At 38.5% G+C, this 11,418-nt stretch overlaps 1 protein-coding gene across 1 annotated transcript; it reads right to left on the reverse strand.

Annotated features, from left to right (window-relative positions):
- Nucleotides 1–1,615: 1,615 nt before the first annotated feature.
- On the reverse strand, nt 1,616–7,971 carry LOC130926699 (protein-lysine methyltransferase METTL21C-like). Its single transcript, XM_057851781.1, has 4 exons — nt 7,923–7,971; nt 7,730–7,854; nt 6,851–6,968; nt 1,616–2,273 (listed from the first exon to the last, which is right to left on the reverse strand). The coding sequence occupies exons 1-4, from the start codon at nt 7,969–7,971 to the stop codon at nt 1,885–1,887; spliced, it is 681 nt and encodes a 226-aa protein (XP_057707764.1). The 3' UTR covers nt 1,616–1,884.
- Between the last annotated feature and the right edge of the window lie 3,447 nt (nt 7,972–11,418).

The following is an 11,418-nucleotide window of genomic DNA, read 5'->3' on the forward strand; positions in this document are numbered from 1 at the left end:
TGTATTATTTGTGTGGCAAGATTAATTATGGCATAAACAATGAAGTCATTTTATAGACACAGGGGATACGTGTTATTATAATCAATTGGATACATAGAACTTGCTTTAAAAAAATCAATTCTTTCATTTGTTTATTCAGGTTGATCATAGAGCTAGGACAGAAGATGAATCCAACTCCAGTTCAGCCTTGCAGTACTTTGAGCGCCCCAAGTCAGACAGTCACAGTCTAGACACATTTTCTTCATTTTTCTCTCAAAGTGCGCGAAATTGATCCATTTTACAGTAAAATGTAAAAAAAAAAATTCTCCTTGGGGAGTATGCCCCCGGACTCCACGAGAGGGTCTGTGTTTCCCTTCGTACAGCGATCCTTGTGGGCTGTCCGGGGCTGCTTTTTAGTCCCAGTCCGCCCCTACCCGTGACCCCTCTGCATCATTCAGATGGTCCCTGGCAAACTTCAGACGGGCCTTCACATGTACTGGCTTCAACAAGGGAACCTTCTGAACAATGCATAATTTTAAACCATTTCACTGTAGTGTTCTACTGACTACTGACTTCTACTTTGAAACTGTGCCTCCAGCTCTCTTCAGGTCATTGATCAGCTCCTGACACTTTTCTCATCATAAGTGATGCCCCACGAGGAAGGATTTTACACGGAGCCCCAGTCCGAGGTAGATTATCAGTCATGTTTAGCCTTTTCCATTTTCTAACAATTGCTGCAAACTGTTGAGTTATTCTCACCAAGCTGCTTTCCAATTCTCCCATAGGCTTTTCCAGCTTTGTGGAGCTCAACAATTTTTTTCTCTGTTGTCTTTCGAAAGCTCTCTGGCCTTGCCCCTGGTAGCAGTTGGATTATGACTGACTGTGGGGTGCACAGGTAACAATAATGAGCTCAAATGGGTGGTGGGTGGGTGGTTACTCATGGGGTATAGGCGGACTTTTTTAAAGGTAGACTGACAACTCTTTGAGGGTCATAATTGCTTATTCTCAGGGGAACAAATACTTTGAACCCCAGTAAATTTTAAAAAAAAAAAAAATTTTTTTTTTAAACGCGATCTCTGGATTTTTTTACATTATGTCTCTATAAGTGGCAATGCATCTGTGATTGTGAAATATCAGACCTCTACTTATTTTCTAAGTGGGTGAACTTGCAAAATCACAAGGGGTGCAAATACTTCTGCTCCTCACTGTACATCATTATTCTGGTGAGCTTATTTTTTTGGTCTCAAATTCTGCAACCCTACTATTTTGGCTTAGGAGATTTTTTTTTTTTTTTTTTTGTAATAGAAAGTTTTTTTTTGTTGTTGTTTTTTTTTAATATTCCAACTTTATTTTTGTAATTTTACAGTTTTTTTTAAACATGTACCTTCGTTTATCTCGAAACTCTCCTGAGTTGTTTTAACCCAAGTAAACATAGAAATAAGCAGTCTGCTTTCATGAAAGACTACAGAAACCTGAAAATGTTTTGTTCATGAACAGAAATTGAATCTAACAAGGTCTTGAAATGATTCATCAATTGTTAGATTAGTAGTTCATTTAATAATGGAATCAAAACAATTATATTTTATTCTTTTTTTCAGCTTGTTCACCTTGAAAAATGAATTTTCATGTCTAACAATGTCACAGTCCCTGTGAATCAATATTTGTCTGAAATCCAATTGGTTCTGAATTAATATGGTATCTATGTAGCAGGAACCAGCACTGGAGATTTTGAAGGTCCCGGGCAGATTATAATCACATAGCAACACACTTAAATATGATTGTACCAAAACCAGGCGTGGAAACTGGGAAGTAAAGACAGTCATGCCTCATGAGTCATGATAATAGACTTATAAAGAAATGGATACAATTTTATCTAAGTTGGAAAAAGTCCTTCTTTTGCTTTCATCACTTCTTGGCGGTGGCTTTGTAAATCCTTATTTCCTGCTGCGGCAACTCAACGAGCAGCGTTGCTTGAAAAGTGCTCCGGAACCTCTCCCTGAATCCGACGTCCGACTGGAAGCGAACTTTGTTGGCCCACAGTAGCGTCGTCCGGCCTCCCGGCGGACAGAAATGCCGCATGGTGTCCAGAAGGGAGTCCAACGCCCCGTGGTAGTAAACAACGTCCGCCGCTAGTACGTAGTCGTAAGAGTCCAGGAAGTCTGGCTGGAGGTGGTCACCCCAAGCCAGGGCCTTCACTTGTGGCGTGTGGCGAGAACGGCCTTTGGTGTTCCGCATCAAGTTGAAAGAAAGGTTCGGTAAAACTTCGGGAAGGTCTGTCGCTGTCACACGAGCACCTTGGTGAGAGGGGGAAAAAACTCTCATACATATTAAGGATGTAACGATAAGCTTCTCTTGAACAATAATTCAATTAAATCAATCTAAATGCAAAACAACTAGTGATCCCTCACTACTTCGCACTTCAAACATAGCGCCCTCAGTCCATCGCGGATTTTTTTTCAATTAAAGCAATAAATAGATAAATAAATAAACACAGATGGGCTGTTGCGAGCCGATCATGTAGTCTCACTCTCCCTCCTGCTGCACTTTGTTGGTCAGGCAGTGCACGAGTTGCTTATTAAAGTTAACGATGATTGACAGACTTTTAATCCTTGATCTTGCCACAGATGCTTGGAAGCCGAAGCGTCACAGCGCCGCATGCGTCAATCATCGTTTAACTTGATTAACACTTGCTGTGGCAACACATTGTGTGTAAGTGAGCAGCTTGAGCGGATTTGAGTGGACTCACTCAATGAAGCATTTAATAAAGCATTTTTCTACTAAAAATAATTTGGGGGAACAGTATCATGTGTAAAACTTAAAATACAGACATTGCTGAAAAAGCAGTTTCTGCTCTTGCACCCCTCTTTAAAATAAACTGCTGTATTTAACCCATAAGAACAGCTGTGTTCGATACAACAATATGTCTATATGCTGCCATAGCAGTTTCATGGCGCATTATGCCCCCGGAGTATTTTTAATTTGTCCATTTTACCCTGGAGACCCCTATTTACAGACACTGTGCAACCACTTTTGTTTCAACCCAGCCATCAAAGGAAGGTGTGTAACTATATTTATTATTCAAAATGTTTATCATTTTTAGCTTAGAATCATTAATTGATTTCTAATATTTAGTTAAAAAAAAAGACGTTAAAAATTATTCACTCGCATATTTTATTTGAAACAAATGACGTCACAATGAAAAAAATAGTGTCTGTAAATAGGTCATGGATATCTATCGCACAACTATCGCTTAATTGCATTTTTTGTTACCGTTGCAATTTCCCCGATATTTTAGATGATAAATAATCGATCCAAAGAAAGAAAAACTGGAAAAAAAAAAAAGTTTTAAGGGTATTTGAAAAAGAAGATCTCCACCGCTCCTTTTTGTCTGTGACTTTATTCGCGACCCTTGTTATATTACCGTGTTTCACCCATAAAATTCCCACAAAGTCCGGCTGTGGCCATTCACAGCTGTGTCTTGACACTCGGTGTTACATGCTAAACGGAGTTTTTGGATCGAAACAAGGTAAGTACGCGATAATATCTCATTAAAATCATTGCATCTTTCATTATGCTCTCTCATGCTCTCACCTCAAGGTAAGCCACAAAAAGACATACAGTGTGGCAAATAAGTATTTAGTCAACCACCAATTGTGCAATTTCTCCTACTTGAAAAGATTAGAGAGGCCTGTACTTGTCAACATGGGCAAATCTCAACCATGAGAGACAGAATGTGGGAAGAAAACCAGAAAATCACATTGTTTGATTTTTAAAGAATTTATTTCCAAATTAGAGTAGAAAATAAGTATTTGGTCACCTACAAACAAGCAAGATTTCTGGCTCTCAAAGTCTAACTTCTAACGAGGACTAACGAGGTCTAACGAGGCTCCACTCGTTACCTGTGTTAATGGCACCTGTTTTAACTCATCGGTATAAAAGACACCTGTCCACAACCTCAGTCAGTCACACTCCAAACTCCACTGTGGCCAAAACCAAAGAGCTGTTGAAGGACACCAGAGACAAAATTGTAGACCTGCACCAGGCTGGGAAGACCGAATCTGCAATGGGTAAAACGCTTGGTGTAAAGAAATCAACTGTGGGAGCAATAATTAGAAAATGGAAGACTTAAAAGACCACTGATAATCTCTCTCAATCTGGGGCTCCATGCAAGATCTCACCCCGTGGCGTCAAAATGATAACAAGAACGGTGAGCAAAAATCCCAGAACTACACGGAGGGACCTAGTGAATGACCTACAGAGAGCTGGGACCACAGTAACAAAGGCTACTATCAGTAACACAATGCACCGCCATGGACTCAAATCCTGCACTGCCAGACCGTGTCCCAATGCTGAAGCCAGTACACGTCCAGGCCCGTCTGCGGTTCACTAGAGAGCATTTGGATGATCCAGAAGAGGACTGGGAGAATGTTATGGTCAGATGAAACCAAAATAGAACTTTTTGGTAGAAACACAGGTTCTCGTGTTTGGAGGAGAAAGAATACTGAATTGCATCCAAAGAATACCATGCCCACTGTGAAGCATTGGGGTGGAAACATCATGCTTTGGGGCTGTTTTTCTGTAAAGGGACCAGGACGATGGATCTGTGTAATGGAAAGAATGAATGGGGCCATGTATCGAGAGATTTTGAGTGAAAATCTCCTTCCATCAGCAAGGGCATTGAAGATGAGACGTGGCTGGGTCTTTCAGCATGACAATGATCCCAAACACACAGCCAGGGCAACAAAGGAGGAGTGGCTTCGTAAGAAGCATTTCAAGGTCCTGGAGTGGTCTAGCCAGTCTCCAGATCTCAACTCCATAGAAAATCTGTGGAGGGAGTTGAAAGTCCGTGTTGCCAAACGACAGCCCCAAAACATCATTGCTCTAGAGGAAATCTGCATGGAGGAATGGGCCAAAATACCAGCAACAGTGTGTGAAAAGCTGTGAAGAGTTACAGAAAACGTTTGGCCTCGGTTATTGCCAACAAAGGGTACATAACAAAGTATTGAGATGAACTTTTGGTATTGACCAAATACTTATTTTCCACCATGATTTGCAAATAAATCCTTTAAAAAATCAAACAATGGAATTTTCTTTTTTTTTTTTTCCACATTCTGTCTCTCATGGTTGAGGTATACCCATGCTGACAATTACAGGCCTCTCTAATATTTTCAATTGGGAGAACAATTAGTGGTTTACTAAATACTTATTTGCCCCACTGTACATTGCAGTCGAATGCTATCGTGAGAATTATGGACTCAGCAGGCTAACTGGCGAGCATGCTGTCCATTATCTTTCGACCCTTGTTGCCGTTTGGCTTGCATATTATATGATATCGATGTATTAGATACATTAGATGCTTAAATCATAAAGCCTAGTTCCTAGGCTTCAAGGCAAAATACAATAAACAGATAGTGTTATGTACTCACATTTATATGTTCCCTTTATGCTTATGGAGCCTTGTATTCTCAGTATCTTGCTTTCACATTCATTGATTATAATTGAAAAAATATTGCAAAAAAATACTGCAAAAATTTAAATATTATTGTATTGGAATTTAACCCCTAAAATTCCCCTGGAAATGTATTTTCTTTGCACAGATTAAAATCAAGCCAAATAAAAAAACTGTATGCAGTTAAGTTATCATTAACTATACAGCTAACTCCCCGTTTAGCCGTGTTTATTTACAAAAAGAAACCACAGGGCTAAATTAAATCTACATTTACTCACACACCAATTTCCTTTATCATTGTACATCAAATCACAAGTCTTAGTGCATGCATATTGATTATCTGTCAGGAATTCGGGCAGGCAGGTGGTGTGGACCCAAATGCAGGGAAACAAAAAGGCAGCTGGCGGTGAACTAAAAAAAACGTTATAATAATAACTAACAAAAACACAAAGTACAACCAAAAGGACTGGGGATCAAAAAGGCAATGTTCAAACAAAACTTACTTAATCAGAGGGACTGCTACACGAGGGCTTGGACAGGCGAAAACTGTAGAGAACAAACGCTGACGAGCACATGGGCATTGACAATGACACAACAAGGAGTGAAAAGAAACTGGGAGCTTATATACACACACAGAGACAAGGGATAACGAGACAACGAGGAACAGATGGGTGACACAGAAGGATGCAGGTTGGCGGATAGATGTAGGTTGGCGGATACACTAGGAGCAGGTACAACAGGTGAAATTAATGGGCAATCACAGGAACACACTAGGGGGGAACCAACACAAAACCTAACATTATCAAAGACTTGAGTAGACAAAGGGGATCATCTTGAAGTGTTCATTATTTATTACGTACCAGGATGGGTGTCCAAAACCTTTTTTTTTTTTTTTTTTTTAATTTTTTAAATGAGAAACTCAAAGAAAATTTCAAAGATCTCAAAATTGTCTATTTTTCACTCATTTGATTTGACCTACTTTTAGGTGTGAAAACATGCCTTCCTGTTCAAAAAATGTCTTCCCCCAGAAAATAAAGATTTTAAGCTTTCCAATGATGTATCATGCATGCATATAGGACAGTTTTGAAATTTGGCCAAATTGGAGGTCTCAGAGCGGAACATCAAGTCACCTGAGTGTTTTCTGCCATATATATGGGGCAAGTTATACTTTGGGGGAAAAAAGTGAAAAAGGATGTCTTATGTGTATCTCTTTCCAATGCTAAATCTAAATAAATATATAACAGCCTTCGCAGTTTTTCACTTATCGTGGCGGGTTTAGGTCCCCATTAACCACGAAAAACGAGGGATCACTGTACCAACATTGTCTTCTTTTAGCGATGCTGTTTAGATATGTTAGCATATGCAGTGAAAGCAGTAAGGTCTCACATTTATACAACACCGAACAAGAAGAAAAAGTAATACCAAGCAAGCTAGTCACTACTGATAGCAAACCAGTGCCCGCTCCAATCTCCAACACTGTTTTGTCTCTCATGTTGAACTGTTGTTGGTTGTTCTCCAGGTACTGACACAGAGCTATGGCCTAAGTTGGAAACAACACATGTAAAAATAGTTACAGCATGGTCTCTATATGAAGTCAAAAGTTGCAAAATATCCTAATTAAATAGGCTAACAAAACTAGCATTAAACCCCTAAAGATATTTGAACACAAAAGGTGCAGCAACACATGCATACAAACAATTAAAAAATAAGAGAACAACATTTTAACGTGTCCTTGATGTACATTTAATGAGCTTCCAAATTTCAAGGTCCAATTCACAGTCATCACATTTTTTCACCATCAAATTTGAGATTTTTTATTTCATTTTTTTTCAATTGCCTTTGAATAATGCTATATTTTTTTCTAATTATTATTGTTTATGTCCAATAAAAGTGATCAACTGACTCATTTTGACCATTTACTGTCTGAAAAATGGTCTTGCCAAGGGTGTTGCTTTTAGCCGCTGATATCTGTAAACATGGTGAGCAGTTCGCAGTTTTTGAAAGTTACTGTTGTGAGAATTTATTTGAAAATTTGTCGGGATGATCGACTACAAAATAGATCAAATACAGACATCGTGAAAATTCATAGTGAAAATTTGCGTTTCGGCGCCATTGGAGGCGATAGACGAATCCAAATTCCTAGTTCTCATGGATTGAACGTCCATCACCGTCAATGGAAACCAATTAGGGCTTTCTTGATTAAACGTCTATCAAACCAATTTTCTAAAGTATAGCCCTGCAGAATTCCATTAATTTGAATGGGGAAGGATGTTTGAAAGTTCCACTGTATCATCAACATACTCCAGGCCAGATGAGGGCGCCAAAGCTATCTGTGGACTCTCGGATGCTGATGTGATGACCAGCGAAATCAAACGTCTCCCATTGCAGGACATCGTAAACGCTGCTCTCTCTGACATGTTTGCAATCTGGCAAAAGAAGAACCCCGAGTGAATATGAAAGTGAAAATAATGAAATTTAAATGCTTAATGTGTACCGTCATTGGCGCCAGTTGTGGTCCCGTTCTTGATCTCGTCACATTCCATATCTGTCTACTCAGAAAAGGATGAGAAAATTCTTACAATACAATACTGTACATACAATGCTATTTTTACCTCCCCCCTTTGTACCAGGGTTTGGGAAAAATATTTTTCAGCATTAATCTGAACCCACAGGTTAGTGTTCTGTGGGTACAGTTTAGTAAACCGGGGGTACAAATTGGTAAACTGTTCCCCAGTTAAGTAAACGCAGATTACTAAAGTGTGGATACAGTTTACTAATCTGTTCGCACAATTTGCTAATCTGTGGCCACACTTAACAGGTCTGTAGGTACAGTTTAGTAAAATGTGGGTACAGACTGGAAAACTGTTCCAACAGTTAAGTAAACACAGATTAGGAAACTGTGCATTGTTTACAAAGGAAAAAGGAAATGTCAAATATAAACACGGACCTTGGCACAATGTAATTTACAGACACAAATCAAGTCAGAAATCTTGGCGTAATTATTGACTCAGACCTAAAATTGGATAGCCATCTAAAGTCCGTCACTAAATCTGCTTATTAGCACCTAAAAATTATAGCCATAATTAAGGGGCTTCTGACTAAATAAGAGATGGAAAAACCTATGCATGTATTCATTTTCAGTGGATTGGACTGTTGCAACGGTATATTTACAGGTCTTTATAAAAAAAATTTTTGTTTTAAAAATCAGTCAGGAAGCTGCAGCGAGTACAGAATGCTGCTGCCAGAGTCCTTACAAATACAAGGAAACAAGCCACATTACACAGGTTTTGAAATCGTTACACTGGCTTCCAGTGAGTCAAAGGATAGACTATAAAATGCTACTACTCGTCTACAAAAAACTTACTAATGGCTTTGGACCAAAATACATGCTTGATTTTTTGGATCCCTATGAAGCATCTAGACCATGGGTCCTCAAATACAAATCTTGAAGGTCCACAATTATTTTTTTCATACAAGCATGGGTCCATTTATTAATGTCGGTCAAGTACAAGGCAGGTCGAATGTGGTAAAGGTGGTTTTCTTTTGACCAAACAAAAATACATTGTACATTCTGATTAAATAAAAAATAATCAACAAAACATTTTTTTTACTTAAAATAAAAATACAAAAAAAAAAAACATGCAAGTATAACCTTTACACATGTACACAAAATAATTGATAAGCTCTGTCATTAAGTTGCAAACAGTAACTATTGACAGTACATTTTGTAACTGTAAAACACTGCTTGACTAAAAAGGAAACGTGCAAGTAGTACAGTAAATGTTCACTTGTTCAGAACATAAATGACAAGCTTTGTTCTTAAGGTGCCAACATAACAATAATTGACAGTAACTTTAACTGTAAAACACTGCTCAATGAGAGAAATGGCATTTGGGGGTCGCAAAGCTGTTTACTCACATCATCAGCCAGTACTTCAGTGCGCCTTGTGGTTGATAAATCTGAGAGTGAGATTTGTTTGATTTTTGTTGTCATTTCCTCCTTTTCTTTCCCTTGAACATTGCTGTCGTCACTTCAGTCATACACTCTTTTAATATTTCTCCATCAGAGAACGGCTTCTTATCTTTGGCCAACACCCACGACACTCTGAGTGAGCACTCAGTTGCAATTTGTTGTTGTGTCATAGATTTAACAATTACCTTGCTTGACTCTTGATATGACCGCTTTAACCTGTTAATTTCTTGCCTTCTCAATTCTGATTTAGGAGGAAACTTCTCTTCAAAAGAGCTTTGCTCTTTCACATAATGGCGTTTCACATTTTCACTTTTTATCAGAGCAACTGTCTTTAAGCATATTCAGCACATAGGTTTGGTACTTGCAGTTGGTAAAATGGACGCATATTTGTCATTCCATTCCTTATTGAAACAGTGATTTTCGTTGTCCACTTTTCTTCTGTTGGTCAACTTTGAGCATGCCATTTTGTTAGACTCGGTCTTCGCCTGGTGGCATGTGTGGTGTTAGTGAATGACTAAACTTTGTGATCTTGAACATTGCCCGCCTGCAGCGAGAGTGCCGGGGTAACACATGGAAATAAATAAATATAACACATTTGCTCACAATTTTTGAATGAAAAATAAAGTACACGTCTTGCCTAATCTGTTCCCACAATTTGCTATTCTGTGCCCACAGCTTACAAATCTGTCGTAGCAGTTTACTAAATAGTGCATACAGATTACCCCAAAAAATATTATCTCCTGCCCTGGTGCCAGGCGGGCTCCGTATATTCTTGTGGTTGTTTATAGCTTCATTTTTCAATATTTACACGTTTTGAAACATGACAACTTAGATTGGTTTAGGACAGACCATGCTTCGGGCCCCCAGACTATTTGGGGGGCCCGAAGCAAAATAATGCAAAGGGGCCCATATTTTTGGCCCACCATTTCGTCACAGTGTACTGTGAAACCCATACATGCAATCCAACCCATACGTCCATATTTCGTATATTAATCAGATTTTGTTGCACTGCATACTTCAAACTTCTCACCCCAAATGACTGTCAGAACTTACAGTAGATAGCGCCAAACCTTTTTCTAAAAGAGGAAATAAAGAAGTTAAGGAAGGACTTATATTTTTTAAGCTTGTAATCAAGTATCAAAACTCACAAAAGTCAAATAAAGCAAACTGTAGTGAACAAAATAGAATATAAATTAAACAATTGCCAAATTGGGGGCCCCCTAGTGGTCAGGGGTCCTAAGCAGCTGCATAGTTTGCGTATAGGCTGGGTTTGGACAATGACTTTTTTTGTACTGCAATCGACTAACTTTAGTCTTACCACTGCAGTTGAAAATAAAAAGTCAGGCTTTAGGTGCAGAATTCTTTTTTTAAAATTTATTTACCAGTAGCTACATAATTATGATTGATTTTTATTTTTTTTTCACCAGAGTTTTATGTTGCAACCCGAGTATTTTGTAATATTAGGAGTTTATTCCTCTAACCCAGGGGTCATGAATTAAAAATCCTCTGGGTCTGAAATTAAAAAATTACAACAATCTCGGGTCCGGAAATATTTTTAATGCTTCTTTTTTTCCCAAAAATACAAACGTATCTTTACGTGGCCATGCTGATAATTACAACATTCAAAAATGTAAATAATAAATAAAAGGTGCTTAAAACTAAAAAAGTGCTTTAATTGAATCATTAAATAGCAACATAAGCGCATGTTCAAGATTTTTTTTTTTTTTTTTTAAATTGTGGATGCTGACAGGGGGACTTGCTTTATTTTTTGACAGACCTCTTCTTTTTGCTTTCCATGAAGCAAAGTTTCAGCAACTGCACTCATACAATCTTTGACAATTGGTGCGTCACTGAAAGACTTTTTGTTTTGACCCAATATCCACGCTATTCTGAGGGAGCATTCATTTGCGCGTTGCTGTGCAGTGAATGAATGAACCATGAGCCTTGAGGTGCGATCATATTGAGCCCTTAATTCCGCTATTTTTTCAGAACGGATGGCAGAGTTCATAGGGAAACTT

Source organism: Corythoichthys intestinalis, chromosome 12, assembly GCF_030265065.1.
Source record: "Corythoichthys intestinalis isolate RoL2023-P3 chromosome 12, ASM3026506v1, whole genome shotgun sequence".
Taxonomy (NCBI): domain Eukaryota; kingdom Metazoa; phylum Chordata; class Actinopteri; order Syngnathiformes; family Syngnathidae; genus Corythoichthys; species Corythoichthys intestinalis.

Coding starts and splice junctions, on each gene's coding strand:
- LOC130926699 (XM_057851781.1), bottom strand. CDS start 7,971: ATGGAATGTGACGAGATCAAGAACGGGACCACAACTGGCGCCAATGAC. Junction 6,969..7,729: donor GCGCCCTCATCTGGCCTGGA/GTATGTTGATGA, acceptor TTTCCAACTTAG/GCCATAGCTCTGTGTCAGTA. Junction 2,274..6,850: donor AGTAGTGACTAGCTTGCTTG/GTATTACTTTTT, acceptor CCTCTCACCAAG/GTGCTCGTGTGACAGCGACA.